This window comes from Prunus mume, linkage group LG2 (assembly GCF_029339155.1).
Source record: "Prunus mume cultivar Tortuosa linkage group LG2, ASM2933915v1, whole genome shotgun sequence".
NCBI classification, from domain to species: Eukaryota; Viridiplantae; Streptophyta; class Magnoliopsida; order Rosales; family Rosaceae; genus Prunus; species Prunus mume.
In genome coordinates, this window is record NC_142699.1 from 12,268,962 (window position 1) to 12,285,453 (window position 16,492).

General features: G+C 35.9%; 1 protein-coding gene, 1 long non-coding RNA gene and 1 other non-coding gene across 5 annotated transcripts; 2 read left to right on the plus strand and 1 right to left on the minus strand.

Annotated features, from left to right (window-relative positions):
* The first annotated feature begins 3,960 nt into the window (after positions 1-3,960).
* On the plus strand, positions 3,961-9,702 carry LOC103320745 (uncharacterized). 3 transcript variants are annotated; one of them, XR_016124681.1, is made up of 3 exons: positions 4,099-6,488; positions 9,122-9,245; positions 9,338-9,702. It is a non-coding gene; the product is annotated as an uncharacterized LOC103320745 (long non-coding RNA). The 3 variants fall into 3 exon arrangements; XR_016124680.1 differs by having other exon boundaries at positions 4,120-6,157; positions 6,411-6,488; positions 9,122-9,702; XR_016124679.1 differs by having other exon boundaries at positions 3,961-6,488; positions 9,122-9,702.
* A 515-nt stretch (positions 9,703-10,217) lies between these two features.
* TRNAL-CAA (transfer RNA leucine (anticodon CAA)) lies at positions 10,218-10,301 on the plus strand. Its single transcript has one exon. It is a non-coding gene; the product is annotated as a tRNA-Leu (tRNA).
* A 349-nt stretch (positions 10,302-10,650) lies between these two features.
* Positions 10,651-16,492, minus strand: TAF5 (TBP-associated factor 5). The gene is made up of 20 exons (XM_089045199.1): positions 16,197-16,492; positions 15,817-15,898; positions 15,698-15,733; positions 15,529-15,565; positions 15,187-15,284; positions 15,035-15,091; positions 14,841-14,928; positions 14,647-14,756; positions 14,199-14,306; positions 13,492-13,643; positions 12,869-12,979; positions 12,718-12,787; positions 12,599-12,638; positions 12,341-12,502; positions 12,156-12,232; positions 11,861-11,977; positions 11,449-11,714; positions 11,276-11,371; positions 11,108-11,183; positions 10,651-11,012 (listed from the first exon to the last, which is right to left on the minus strand). The coding sequence occupies exons 1-20, from the start codon at positions 16,373-16,375 to the stop codon at positions 10,959-10,961; spliced, it is 2,016 nt and encodes a 671-aa protein (XP_088901325.1). The 5' UTR covers positions 16,376-16,492; the 3' UTR covers positions 10,651-10,958.

Below are 16,492 nucleotides of genomic sequence, written 5' to 3' on the forward strand. Positions count from 1 at the left end.
TAGATTCCATAGTGTGCATTATCCAACTTTTCATGGTAGCATCATCTTTTTTCCACTTTCCAAATTATGGATCTTTTGAATATCGGGCATCATAATCATGAGTTAGGTAACCTAATTTTCCTTGTGAAGTAGCATAGAGTTCGATCATCGAAACCCACGTCGCTTAGTTGAATCCATTCAATTTGAATCCAAAGAGTAGGTTGTTGGACGATTCAGTATGAACCATCACAATAGGGGTAGAAGAAGCAGTAGATGAAGTAGAACCAGAAGCAATTGAAGAAATAAAGGCATCAATATTCGACATGGTGATGGATGCCGAGCTGGCGACAATGGCGGCAGTAGCAAGGTAGGCAATGGCGACGGTAGAAAGGTAGATGGCGGCGGCACACTAGGATTATAGGCTAGGTGTATAGTGCATCGGAAATAGGTAGTGTTTAGGGTTAGGGTTTTTTTATATTGTAGAGATAGATCAAAACACATCAACGTCAACGGCAATGACAAAGGAGAATTCCTCCTAATTCAGCGAAAACTTCTCTTCATTCTCCCTCTCCCCCTAAAGAAAAGGGGTCGTCGGAGTCAAGAAAATAGGCTATATCTTCATAGGAATACATTAAGGTAATGGGGATACATCAATAAACATATCATTTTCATTCCTAACCCCCATCCTATCTTGAAGATGAGGGGAGGAGAGCATTTAAATTGCAAGGGGAACACAAGCATAGGTCACAAGAAAACTAGGCCTATGATACCATGTCAAAGAAAGTAGGGCATATTTTCATGTATGCTCATATATGCTCGAATCTTTATTCTTCTCCAATATGAAGGTATTTAGAAAGAAGTACAATCCTAAATAAAATAGAAAATAAATCCAAATTACAATAGAAAATAAATATAAATTATAATATGAAATAAGTCTCAATTATAATAGGACTAGATAAATGGGCAAGTAACCAAAATTCTAACTAAGTAATGACTCACTAACATTAATTACATGGCTACCATATTTTGCAATTTTCCTTCTTTTATACAAACTTGTCTAATTCGCGTTTGCAAATAAGCAAAGTGAATTTACACTCTGGACAACTAATCTAAATCACGTTTGTAAATAAGCGAAGTGAGTTTACACTCCGGACAACTTATCTAACTCACGTTTATAAATACTATCATGCTTAGAGATTTAGGGTGTATCCAATCCAACTTTCACTTTGTGTGAGTTGAAATTGAAATTACCATATTGTATTATGGATTAATTTATGTTTTGGGGCTGACCATCTTACTAATAAATGAGCATACTACCATAAAAAGGAAATTAAGAAATATAATAAATGAGATTATAATTGGGCACAATTAATTGAATGTATAATACATTAATTGGTCCCCGTCGACCACGCCGGTGGCAATAATACAAAAACCTAAAAAGAAGCAGAACCCAAACCTGAGTTCTTAGTCCAAATATCTTCTGGCAATATTTACATTGCTTTCTGCAACCTCTGGAACTAGACTAGTACGTACCCAATTATTTTCATCAAATTCGATGACAAAAGTACTCCGCTTATCATGAAGTCAAATTATAAGAAAAGCTAAAGAAAAGAAAATTAATTATGTTATCCCAGTAATACGTTACAATTTAACTACAAAATTACTCACGTAAATGATATACCTATTTAAAATAAGTCTAATATCTAATTGTGACTAATCCATTGTAAATAAATTAACTGATTGTTTTATAAAAATATATAGAGATATAGATATTAAAAAAGTGTAAAATGACAAATTAATAGTATATACAATATTTTCATTTGTTTCTTATCACAAATAATCCATTAGTGTAGTCATTTCGAGTTATAGTATTTGTGTAGTGTGTGTGAGTTTAGTATATTATTGCCCATTTCAATAGGAAATATTCTTAATATATATATATATATATATATATATACAGTCCCCTTCTATTGAGGGATCCCTCAAATAATTTTATTTGAGGGACGCCCTTTAGGGTACTCTACAATTTTTTTCCCAATGATCCAAACCATCTATATTTAAGGTCTTCATTCATAGATCATCCTTACAAAAAATTAGACAAATCAGAAACCGTTTCAACATTCAATTGTGTCTTACAAAATCAATGAACACGATACTTCAAGAAAGTACTAAAATTTCTATAACTCAAATGAGTGGTCAAATGATATCGGATTCAAGTAATTTTTTGTAGAGATGATCTTTGAATGAGTATGTACAAAATAGATGGTTTGGATTAGTGAAATACAATCCAGAGTGGGACCTACAAGAGGTGTCCCTCAAATAAGCTTATTTGAGGGATTCCTCAATAGAAGCTCTCTGTATATATATATATATATATATATATATATAGATTATTATATTCTAATACCTGATCAATTACAAAGTTAGAATATCTCTAATAATAATTGCAAATCAAACTCTTGAAATTGTAGTTTGTTGACCTATGTGACAATTTGAAATTTTTTATTTGCTACTTTAATAATTTGTGCCCTAACAAAATTTTCAATTCAATTAATACAAGCTTTGTTATTTTAGCATTTTAAATGTAGGTTACTTTTAAAACATATAAAGAAAGTCTATGTATTTATTATATGAAAAGAAAAAATGCATGTTTTTAGCATTTTCAAAGTACGGTTGTGTTCATCCAAAATAAAATAAATGTTGTATATATGAGAGAAGGTGTGAAAAAAGGAGTTTTAGAGATAGCAAGAAAACTATGGACTTCTCTCCCTCTCAATTCCTAGGAGAGGAGGGAGGAAAGACATCTTTCCTCCCCTTCCCTTCCTTCCTTCTCCTTCCCTCACTTCCTCGCTCTTTTTCTCTTGTCTTCCTTTTGGTTTTTTTGGTTGAACTTGTGGTGATTATGACCCTTTTAGGGTTTGGTTGTGCTCTCTCATCTAGTTTTTTGTTGCCCCGGGTCTCTTCAAATATCTCTCACCTTCTGTTGCCCCTTTGTTTTGCGGCTTTATTTTTGTGTTGTTTGGGTTCTTTTTGCAGATATGTGGGTTTTGTGTTTTTTTGTTGTAGGTTTTTGTATGGCTGTGGTTATCCCCCTCAACTTGGGCTTCGACGATGGTGTTCTTATTTTCGTGGTGGTGACGGCGACAACTCTACTTTTCGTCATCTCGGTTGGTTTGCAATTTTTTGGGTTGTAATAATTACACCAACTTTTTTGTAAGTTGGGCATTCTGTGTGTATTTGAGTCTCTACTTATGAGAGTTTAAAAGTTGTAGTAGTACATTGGTAGTTTTGGGTGTTGTCCATGCCTAATTTGTTTAGGCTTGCGGCTTTCATGCTAAAATTTGTTTGGCTTTATGCCCCTATTAATGGAGATATACCTTGTTTGGCTTCCACACTTATAGTAACCTTTTTAGGTAGTTTATGTCCTTGTGGTTAATGGTCTTAGTGCTTAAGTTATAAGTACAATTATCGCTTATTCTAAATAAATAAATAAAACAAAAAATAAATGTTTTTAAGAGCCAAAATTCACCTATCAATTTTAAAAGAGAGAAATTAATTGCAGTTTTAGTGTTTGACAAATATGTTGCTGCTTGATGGCTCACTTATTTTAGTATCACAAAGCTAGTTGTTGAAGATGCTCTATCATATCAAAAGTTGAGTATCAAACTCATTAAAATATATATCGTGTGCTTTGATTATAATAAAAAAAAAAGATACGAAAAATGGTAAGTAAGAATGGTGGTTTGTGCTTGAGTGATTGTTTAATCGGTGATGAATATGAATCTCACAGGCAAATGCATCGACGACTACAAATCGTCCACGCACGTGTCGGTAAGAGCGGAAAGCCAACGAAGCTGTGAAGGTGTAAATATATAAAGGTTTGTTTATTTAGGCGGAGTGACTGTTATGCCCTGTGGAAGGCAATAGTGATTGGTGGACGTGGGCGGTTGGCATGGCGAAAGAAGGAAAGGGAAAGCTTTGTCTCCCTAAATGCCGCAGTCTCTATCAGTCTATTGACGACCCAATTTCCCAGAAGACATCCCAACGCTCCTCCCCAGAGTACCACATCATCACCATCTCACGGCAGGGATTAGGCGACCTTCTGAAACCCCAGTCGTATAAATCGACGGCTATAAATCCATCACAACTCACCCACACGTTACAACCAATCAAATCTCAACAACACTACACACACACACGAGTCCCTCTTAGTTGATCTTTTAGGTTAATTAGGGTCTGTTTTACCGGGAGATTAGACCAGATGTCCAGAACAGTGAATTCTTCATTTTACACTAAATTTCGAATTTTCCGCCTCATAAAAAATCCGTATATTAATGAACACTTTGGTTTTTTCTTTTTCTCGAAAAGGCTTGGTGGACTCTTTCTTTGTCTAATTGTCTTCCAAAAAGACCAACAAAACCTCCAGACACACACACACAAACACAATAAACACGATGATAAGAAAGCAGCCGCATGCTCAAAACGAAAGCCATAAACATAGAAGCCTCTCTCTCTCTCTCTCTCTCTCACGAACATCAAGTCATCAAGACTTTCCTTATTTGGTTGCTCAGGGGGTGAAAGGTCGCCGTTTCAGCACTGTGGAGTTGCTCAGGAAACGTCAGGTCTCTCTCTGGCAACGTGTCACCGACAACTGTACGTCTTCTTCTGCATGATGCAGAAAGAGAGAAAGAGGTGGAGAAGGAGATAAGATCATAAGTAAGAGCAGTAGCAGTGAATGAAGAGAGAGGGGGAGAGAGAGAGAGACAGACAGAGAGAGGGAAGAAAAGGGTACACAGCTTTTTGGTATTGGGTTTTGTGGAGGTTGCTTCTCTTTTTTATTTCTTTTCTTTCTTGGCCTGCAGAGCAAACCCTAAATCCTCATTGGCGTCTTACCCATTGATTTCTTTTACACCAAAACAGCAGGAACCGTAGATTTTTGCGGTTTTTGGTAGGTTTCCTTATATGGGTTTCTTTCTGTGTTCTCAGATCTGACTCATATAATATCGATCATTCTCTTTCTCTCGGGTTACCTTTTTCTAGTTTTGCTTTCCTCCCAGTTTCCACTCCCTTCATTTCTTTGTTATTAATCAAACTTTGCGATTTGTGACTTTAATTTCTTGTGCCGTTGGTTGTGAATTTGGTTGGGACAGAGATGGAAATTGACAGAAGAGAGTGAGCACACAGAGGCACTTGGCATAAAGCGTATGCTATTGCTTTTGCGTGCTCATGTCTCTTTCTGTCAGCTTCCCAGTTCCACTGCCGGATTAATTTAATTTCTTATTTACTTCTCATCCATCTATGGCCTGTGTTTCTTCCACTACTTGTAATCGCTCTCTCTCTCTCTCTCTCTCTCTCTCTCTCTCTCTCAAATCTTGAATCTTAAAGCCTTTGTGGGGCTTCAAAGGAACGCTTAATTTGCTACTTTGAAATCGGTAAGTGATGATTATATTTTATATAAAAATTGTTTGATAATATCGAAGCATCAACTAATACCTTGAAAGCGTGACTTTTGATGGTGTTTTTCACGAAGCTACACATATATTTGATATTTACTGTGCGAAATTAGCGGCAAAAACCTGGTAATCAAGCATAGAATTATAGCATGGGAATGGGAATTTTGAATGGGACCATTCACGTTATCTATCTAGCTTAGTATGGTCCTCCTATTCTTCATCGTCTTTCTAATTCTCTATTTGATCTCCATTTTTAATTCCTGCGCATGCGATGTTCTTGACCCAAGAATTGCTTCTGCTTCGACTTAATTTGTTTTTTTTTTCTTCTTCTTCACCTGAATCTAGTGCTTGTACTGTGCACCTACCAAGCTAGTTCGAATGGATATATACATATATATATATATATATATGTATATATGTTTTCTTTATGGGTTTTTATACAACCCTATTTAGCTGCTCGAATAGGGTTGCTTTTGCTTGTTTGTACTATTTGATTACAAATGGTTTTTCCAATCACTAGTCTTTGATCTGGATTTCTATCGAACCTGGTACTTAATTTCACACCCACTGCATATTGGGTGTATATATATTTCTCGAAATATTGTGATTTAATGTGATGATTTAAGGGGAAAGAATCTGCTTTTGTTATCTGTCACTTGTTTGTCTAGTTGATTTTGCAGGAAGGCTTAAGGATTCATTTGTGAACCGTCAACACATTATCAAGTGCAAGTTTTCTTCTCTCAGAAGATAACTTGTCAAACAGGTTTGAATTTGTTTTTACAGTGAGCAAAGCTGATCTGGTAGCCCATTTGTTGCACCATTTTATGTATACGATCTATTGCGTATGCATTTTAGTTATTTGGATTTGATTGATGTTTGTGTCTCTTAGACGCTGGTAACTATTCCTAACCCAAAGTCTCAAATCCGTGACTTGCTGCAATCATGAAATAATTTCGATCTTGTGTTCTTATCTTGCAGTGAAGTTGGTTTCATATGCAGACAGACGATTAATTTCGAGATGAAAGAGGCTTTTGGCAAACCAACCGAGAAAGACTGGTAAGTTGTTTTGGGCATGGATCTTAATTACTTTATTAATTGATCTTAATTACTTAATTAATTTCAGAATAATAATATTCCTTATTACATCTGGTTGGCACTGGTTTTTCTTGTGGGTCTAAATTAAAGTTGCAATGGAGTGTAATCGTGAAATTCCTATATAAATGAACCCATTTTTAGTGGCTTGCCCTTGGAAGGCCTAAATTGTTTCTTGTACTCTTTATCTCTATAATAATATAATCTTAATATAATTTGTATGATGGTGGTAGAATTATTTTTTTTAAAGAAACCATATCTTGTTAGTTAATTTTGTGTTAGTGTTTGTTGCATATCTTTCATGACATTTCTTTAGCAATTTTCTTTGCCATTATAATTTTCATGTATCTAGACATAACGCGATGTGAGGTCATTGTTCTTTTCTCTGACGTTCTTCTATGCTGTGATGCATTGCATCTGGTTTTTAAATTCTCTTTTATAGACAACAGACTTCAGTCTGGGCCATAGGAACAAAATATTTTTATTAGTGGTTGGGTGTGCAAGCTTGAAGAGGACTAGTTTGTGTATAATTTTTGAAAGGAAGTTAGAGAATCACGTTTATACCAAACACAAGCACTCATTCACACTTTTTCAGTGCTATGAAGGCATGATTCAGTGAACTTTTTTCTAGCAAATGGATAGCAGATTTAACTAACTTGCCCGTGCACATGCGAGGCATATGATGGAGTTCGACCCCCTTAGTTTCTAGGCATCTAACTATTAAGGCCACGATCAGCTCCCCCTTTAATTTTCCCTTGTTACTTATCTAATGAAGTTATACGTTGGAGGACATGTTTTGTGAACATGTTTGACATATGTCGTCAAAGTTAACTTGGAGCTAAGCTAGTAAAATTCAAAATTCAGTAGGGGGTAGAGCAGATAATCTTTTATCTTTTCCACATGTGATTGAGATGCTTCCAAAGTACAAACAAAAAGAGATTTTGGCTTCACTTCCTTTTGGGTTTGTTGTGTTCCTTGTGTACTAATTGGCTCACCATCCCAATAACATGGTCTGGCATCAAGGTCCAAGCTTGGGGGTTGGAGCTTTGGTGGTACTATGCTCCTCCTACATTGTCTGTGATGGCCACTGTTGGACCATTTTGCTGCGTTGATGTGCCACCATTACACACATGATATGCATTTACTGAAAGCAGCAGCTCAAAGCTTGGGGATTGATCTGAAGCAACCACACCACGTAAACAAACAAGAAAGCCCCACCGACCTAGAAAAAGATTATAAGGACTACATGTCTCCATTTCTGATCTTTTGTTCTATTTGCTTGGTTTTTGCGTGCATGAGATATTCATGTTGATGATTATCTATATCTTTTAAAAATCTCTTATTGTTAAAAAAAACCAAAAAGGTAGTTTGTGACTAGTGTTTTATAATATTATAGGGTTCTGAAACAATTCGATGAATCCGAATTGGTTGATTTGGAATCACGATTCTATGTGTGATATTTTGATTGATTGTTCCTGTGGTGAATTCATTGGTCTTTATCATACACATTTTTAACAAAGTAAATTATTTTTATGACTTCTCTTACAGTACGTATCATGCTAGAGTTACTAAACAAGTAATTTGAGGAGCTAGAAATGACTGCAAGAAATATTATAGCAAGCTCTAGATGGGAATTAATAAGGTAGAATCTACGGGGAAGAAATTAAAGAGGAAAAGCAATCTAGCTTTCTTATAATTTCAAACTCAAAATTAAACATAAGAGCTAGCCAAGTCATCTTACTATATGTTCCTGCTAAATTCTTGTTTTAATTCCCTATTCATGATTTTATGATTGCCTAAAGAGCTTGGTCAATTATCTTTGGTATAACATATGGATACAATGTAGGTAATGCTTAGAATGTCGTTTACTAACAATCGTTAAGATTTGAACCGAGCTAGCTAGTTTTTCTACTTCCACAACCCAAAAGCTTTTAGGCAAACAATGTGAAGATCATAGAAATCAGTTGTAAGAATATATATGCTCTTTCGAAGTTTGTTTGGTTGTTAGGTTAAGAATATATATATATATATATATATATGGGAAAATAGGATGGAATACATATATAGCAATGGAAGGGAATTTTTGGAATCACTTAATTATGAGGTTTTGGCATTAGGAATAAATTGTTGTACTCCTATTTCTAGTTTGTTAGTCAAGAACATATATACTTAAGTTTATTTTGTCTTTTACTGCTGTAGATTGGTGTTTTTTTCTTCTTCAGAGAATTATATTCAAGATCCTCTATTGGAAACTTCCTGCATTAATATTATACACTCCTGGGTGAGGCTTTTGTGTTAAGGAAGTGGAATTTTGAGATGTGAGAGTAAATTAGAAATGAAATATATAAAAATACATATACACACATATTTGTTTCTGCTGTCCTCATGTATATAATTCCCGGTCTCTTATATCATTGTGATGCTTCATGTCCATGTTAAGATGGGGAAAACCAAATTCCTTCATGTCCCTGTTAAGATGTTTTCATATTAATTTGGTTTTGCTAATTGTTACAATTAATTGAAGGGTTTTAATCAGGAGCTGGTTAATTATATGATGATTTTGAACCATAATCGGAAACGTTGTGAAAATGTTGCAGGATATTATCGCCGTGCTGTCGATGAATGATCATCAATAATAATCACCTTGTGCTGTTGGACGTTAACCTTGGAGCTAGCTCGTCTCTAGCAGCGGATGAAGTCAAAACAACATCTTTATAAACAGTTCGTCTATAAATCATTAGCTGTAATGTAAAGCACAATTTGTTTTTATATCTATTTTGATTTTTTTTTTTTTTTTTGGTTACACAAAAAAGGTGGCAGGGAGTGTCACCTCTCCGAGCCAGGCACGGGTTAAGGGAAATCTCTCCCCAAGGGGTTCTTTACACATGTGGATGATCGAACTCGGGACCTCATTGAGGATCCCGATCACATTCGCCCAACATGTGTGGCCTAGCCCGTTCAATTTCACCAGACCAAACCCACTTGGGTCTATATCTATTTTGATTTTGATTTGTAAAGAAATTCGCTTTTGGAGGTGTTTTTTCTTTCTGTTTAGAAGCAAGAAAACAGTAATAAGCAGAAAGTTGGCCTTCATTGAATATGTAGTGATTTCTTCTTCGCTTTTTATTGCCACTACCTATTGAATATATATAAGAAGCGCCCTTCAAAATTGTAGTTCTGTTGGGTTTTTCTTCTTGTCTGAAAGTCAAAGTAATTTGTTTGATTATTAAGGTGGTTTGACTCCGACTACCTGGGTCCAAAATAATATGAGCATGCATGCAGACTCTGCTGATCAATCAACTGATCGAGTATATTTATGTAACTACTGCACAAAGTACAAAAATTTAACGCTGGTGATTGTGAATAGGTGTACCATGAGAGCATTAGGTGTACGCAAGCAGTAGGAGAATCTTGGTGGGGCTTGTTATAGACAAGTAGAGATTGGTACCGGAAAAAAAATTATTCCATTATTTTGAGTGTCACCGTCACATCGGCAAGTAGAGATTGGTATGTGTGACCAACCAATTGAGATTCTCAGTACTGGAACACTATAGCCTGTAAGGAGTCTATAGTGATTTACTTTTGTACTCGAAGTCCTAGGTTTGATTTCTTATCATTTGATATGGCTGATCCACCTGAGAATTTGAATGTATATTTAGCAAAAAGTGTGCAGGATATACGCAATGTAATATAGTCAGGATGGCCGAGTGGTCTAAGGCGCCAGACTCAAGTTCTGGTCCTCTAACGAGGGCGTGGGTTCAAATCCCACTTCTGACAATTTCTTTTCTATATTTTTTGACTTCATCCGCTGGATATGAGTTCCCGAGCCCAAAATAAAACTTGAACCAGTATCCGTTGTCGCCAACAAAAAGAAATCACCCCCACATCCAAACGAAAACAAAATTGAAATTTTCAAAATTGGTTGTTAAATTAGAGGTTGGGAGTAATTGGGAAATTATGAGTTGCTAGTAAATATTCTGACCTTTTTTTCATATAAAATATTTTATTCTCATTCCTTACTTAGAACCGTATGGGTAGCCATGGAAACTCTATCTGGCTATTTTTTTGGTTCTGTTTTTTTTTTTTTTTTTGCCAAGGATTTAACAGATCACTTCAAGGGTATGAATACAAGTGGAAAAGATCAATTTCGTATTACAAGAGCACGGGAAGGAGAGTTCTTCGTCATCGTTTACTTGAGCATTGTCGTGTAAGAGATTGAACATGAAAATACACTTGATGCAATATCGATCCAACAAAGAATGTTCACCATTAAGTTAAGCAGTAACTGTCACAATCTCTCTATGTCTCATGACTCACACGGTGCCTGACTGACCAGCACCGAGCGGCGTTAGATGGGTGGGTTGCGAGACTTGGTCTGATGCACGGTTGCATGCGAAAGACACTGGGTTAGATCAAGCCTGGAGTGAGTGTAATTTATACAGTTTTTGAGAGAACCCCGGCAGCAAATAGAAGGTTTCTTCGAGAAAACTGCACCCAGAACAAAATCCCAACATAAAGTGAATAATTCTTTTTATATTTATTAAAAATGATAAGTTATTATTATTGACAATTTGTGCATTTACCCGTAACGAGTAGACAGGGGTACACTTGGTTGGTAAAGTCTTCAATGATCTCAGTCTGCTGGTATTTCCACTTTTGCTGATAAAAAACATCATGTTAGTGAAATCTCTTTGTTTAAGGAAACTCCTAAAAAAGAAAGAACTACCTTTCCCGCTTAAAAAAGCACTCACTTTTCTTCAGTTTTTGGCAACTTTGTACTTGCAGTTACGTCCCATAGTTTTACAGTGCAATCAGCAGACCCAGAAGCGAGAAGCGAACCTTCACCACTGAATATGAAGGATAATAGTTTAGACAGATTTCTAGACACTGAAAATTATGCTAAGAGAACAAAAAGATGATCCACCTGAAAGCAAGTGTCCACACGCATGAGGTGTGACCCGTCAAAGGTGTAACACAGCGGCCACTTGAAAGGTCCCACATCATGATTGCGCCATCTTCATCACCAGAAGCCATGTACCGACCATCAGGTGACATTGCCAGAGACAAAACCATACTCCTGTGACCAATGAATATTCGGACACACTCTCCAGTCTGTACGTCCCACAATCGAACTGTTTTGTCACTAGAACCAGTGGCAATGTAGTTGCAGTTGGCATGCCATTGTACACACTAGAATAACAATTATCAACTCATTAGTATTGGTTGGAAGGATTACAGCACAAGTTCTGAAGGAAGCTAAAAGTTTGAATAGATTACAGCAATAATCTCATTTTCATACACATTGCCATCTAGTGGAGAGAGAGAGAGTTACTGACATCAACATCAGACAAGTGCCCTGCCATTATTCTCAAAGGCTGTATTTTGTCCATAGACCAAATCCTTGCTGTTCGATCATGTGAAGCACTTGCAAAATAGTGGCCTACAGGACTAAACTGCACAAGAAGACAAGATATACCATTGGAGTAGAATTATAAGATTAAAAGAGGTACATTGAAGTGGAGATTTAGGCAAGAAAATGCATCCCATGTGACAGGAAATCAAGATCTAAAACCCGTTGCTAGAAAATGAGAATGAAATGTGGATATGTCAAGTTCACTCAAGAAAATATACCTGAACATCCCACACAGGGTAATTATGACCCTTGTAGCAAACAAGATTTGCATTTAGTTTTGTGCTCCACAACCGAACTGCAGCATAGCAATGTGTTTCTTACTGTCATTAATTAGTTTATCTGTACAGAGAGAGAGAGAGAGAGAGAGAGAGAGAGAGAGAGAGAGCAGTTTAGGACAACATACCAGTTGAGTCTGCTGAAGAGGAAAGTATAAAATCGCCAAGAGGATTGAAAGTAGCTGAATAAATTGGCCCTGAATGACCCTGAAACAAAGTATATGGTCTTTTTCCACCATTTGACCCAAGAACTTGTTCACTTGAAGTGGTTCCATTCTCACCCTGGAAAGCTGCAGCACAAGCATTGTTTAATATAATTGCATATTTGCATATGTCAAGAACATGAAAGAAAATCTTCACATAAAAACTGAACTTTATTGACTTACAATCAACACCTTGTTGCCCAATCTTTGCCATATCCCACACCTGTTGAAGAATACTTCTACGTTAGCACACGCTCGAAAAACAATATGCACATTAGGGAAGTAAAAAGATAAGATGAAACCTTCAGTGATGAGTCTGAAAATCCACCAGCAACCAAGGATCCATCATGGGATATAGATGCACAGTTTAAACTAGAAAATTGTGGGACAAAAAGATAAGTAATGGACTGGAAAATGGAACTCATTGTTTATCGGAGAAGTCAAGGGCATTACCCATTGTGTGTGTTAATAAATGTATAAAAGCTGACGGATGGCAGAGCAGCACTACTCAATTGTACACGGTTTCTCAAGTCTTCAAGAATAGACTGTTCAACCTCTGTCGGACTGAAGCAATCAGCAAAATATTAGTCAATAACCTGTATAGGATCTTAAGCATGAACCAATAGTTTCCTATACCCAGACCATGAACCCAAAATCAAATCATGCGGAAGGCTTCACTTAAGAAAAGTTTATCTAAAAAGTATTAAGAATCTAATAATCCATAGCTGGCTTCTACTCTAAGGTATAATTCAGATAACCCATGCCATGAGAGTTATATTTGTCAGATAATATAATCAATCAAAACTTCATATGCTGAGGTAGCTGAAAACATCAACTTCCTTTCCTTCAACCTAAAATTTGATATATGTAGTAGCTTTGCATGGAACTGAAAGTACTTCAATAAAGTCAAGCTATCTATTTCGATTGATCTCAACTTGTACCGACTTCTATTTTAATTATACCCATTTAAACTATTTGGCACCTTAGTATCATGGAACTCAATGTACAATGTAGTTTCTACTTATAGCTACATGCAAATTCAAAAGAAAAAGGGGGAAAGGGATCCCTGAAACTACATTACTGGCAAAGTAAGCTCTGCTTTGACTCTTGGTGCTGTAGCGACAGGGGTTGCCTCAGGGCGTGCATTTTTGCCCGTTGCACCAGCAGCCTTGTCCTTTTTTAACTTTTTGATTGAAGAACCCTGTTTAGCTCCTTCAATTGATTTTTTCTGAACAAAAAACAGACAACAGAAGTCAACGACAGTTCTCCATACCTTGGAAGTTATATATATTTTTATAAAACTTAAATTTAAAAAAGATGAAAGAAAGAAAATGAAACCACTTATATATCAGTCAACACGCAACAGTTAGAGCATCTCCAACCGATATGTCAAAAGTGCCACATAGACATTTAACAGCTAGAAATAACATCTCACATCACTCCAACCGATGTGTCAAAGCTGATGTGGAATGAAGGCTGAAGGTTGAGATGTTATTTTTGACATCCCAAAAGCAAGATGTCAAATGAATATTTTATTATTTTTTCTTTTCTTTTCTTTTTAATTAGAAATAAATCAACACTAAAATGTAATAAAATAATAATTTAATTTGACATATCGGGTGGAGTGTAAAGCTGTGTAAGATGTCGAACTGCCATATCAGCCATCAAATTTAAATTTAATGTTTGATATTTGACATCTCCCTTGGAGATGCTCTTACAAATTACAAGCATATTACTTCAAAAAATTTATTTTTTGAAGCTATGAAACTGTTAGAGGATGCACCTTATTCTCATCCCAGTCCCCTTCTTTGGTTTCCCCTTCTGCCTTTTCAGACTCTAAAAGCAAGCCCCCAGCCTTTTCCAAACGTTCTTCAAAAGAATCTTCGAGCAACTACAACAAATATATGATTGGCACAAAAAATAAGGCAACTAAACATGATTCTGCATGTGTTCAAGGAACTACCTGTTATTTTTAATAAATAAAATTAATGTTAAAATATAAACCAGCAGCTTTGGGTAACATTTTAGTCCAAAACACATGCAAAGGAAGTTTAGCTTTTGAAAGCAATCAGATACTTCAAATATGCAACTAAATAAGTCCATAATTTAATTGTTTAAGCAATCTTTGTGCAGCTTTTGGATTATTCATATTCGGCAGAGAAATTCAAACAAGCACAATAAGCAATTTGACATACACACGATATAGTAACTCATCAGCACTATTGACTCACCCCCCAATGTATTTCCTTCTGGTTTATCTGATTAGCTGAATCCTGGCTGCTTCCAGTAAGTGTTACAGACTCAGCATCATCAGAAATTGAGCTGGGTTGTCCAGGAGAAACTGAAAAACCAATAAAATATACATATACAGATATGTTCTTATGTAAACATATCACCCTTGCAACCAGAAGTCAAACTGATTTACCTTGGAAGTTGATATGCTCATTGATAATCCCGAGCATTGTGGTGGATTGTGGCTTGTGTAGAAACTGCAGCAGAAGCTCATAGGAGTACTGGAAAGATAATTTACCAAAGAATAAAGTTTTTCAGCTATATATAGTATTATATACACACCAGCCTACCAAAAAACAAAAAACAAAAGAAGAACCAGAATATTACCTGGCAAATCTTTATGTTCACTTTGCTCTGCCTGAGAGAATGAGCAAATTCCATCTCCTGAATAACAACATAGCGATGAAAACTTTATATTTTATGGTGTTGATGTAATCATAAATCAGAAATGCAAAAATTAGTGTTCTGGAAGTAAACACCTGCAAATGAGAAGGAGATAGAACTCCCTCCAACTTCTGTAGATCTCGTAGGTGCATCATTTCATGGTCTTCACGGAAGCTATTGAAAAATGTCCGAGCTGGTAATATAAAAAATAATGAAGTATAAAATTCAAGACACTAAGTAAGACATCAACCATAATCACGTAAAAAGTTTTTAAGCATAATACGCGATAGTTGCTTTTACTATAAAAATATATATTAACATATATTAATAAATATATATAACCTAAAATATATTTTAAATAAATTATAAATATATTTTAGAAACATGGCAGTCAAAGTCTGACAAGAATCAACAGAGACATACCTTCTGGAATGAACATGACCTAACGTTTGCAACCAGATCCATGAAACAATCCGATACGGGATACGCCAATTGGCGTACCGCTTCTACTAAAAACATAAGCGATAGTTGCTTTTACTATAAGAAACATGGCACAAAGGCAAGTCAAGAGACATACCTTCTTGATGACTGCAACCAGATTGAAACAATGAATAAATACAAAAGAACACGAAGTAACTCATGCTGCATTACACAAATAAGATAATTTAAGAACACCAAAAACATAAAATATTAAAGAACACAAGTGAACTCAAAAAATAAGTTACCCTGTACAAATCTAGTGAACTATAAGTCCATGACCTCAATTTGGCATATCCATCTTGATATTTTGCAGGACCATCCTCAAATCTGTACAACAGAGAATATCAACTACAGAATTAAAAGCAACCTCTAATCAAGAAGACTAGGCTGAACAATCATAAACATAAGCAATGACATTGAGGCTTGAAAACTAATGGAATAACAATTCAACTTCCAAACTCTACTTTTCTTTTCTTTTTGTACAGTTTCCATTCAAATTCTAAAACTTTAGCTCCTAAATTCAAATTCCATATATCAGAAGCGTACATAAAGACTGCAGCTAAACCCCGCAAGTGTTACAAATAACCTTAGAACCCAAGAAAAAAAAAATCAAGAGAGAGAGTACTCAGAGAAGGAGAGGATGTGCTTGGCGACGTCGGGGTCAAATTGGGAATTGAAAGAGATCGGAGACGAAGAGTTGTTGGTGTTTTTGTTAAGTTCTTCCTGGAAAGCGTTCTCCGTTTGCTTGAACCCTTTCTTCTTCAGGTATGCTGCCACAAATTTCCGTACGCTCTCCTCGTCCATTGCCTCTCTCTCTCTCTCTCTCTCTCTCTCTCTCTCTCTCTCCAATAGACTACTTGCAGTCGAACAAAATCTCTGTTCGAAAATGAAACGGAAACCCCTCGCACACTAGTGCCTCAG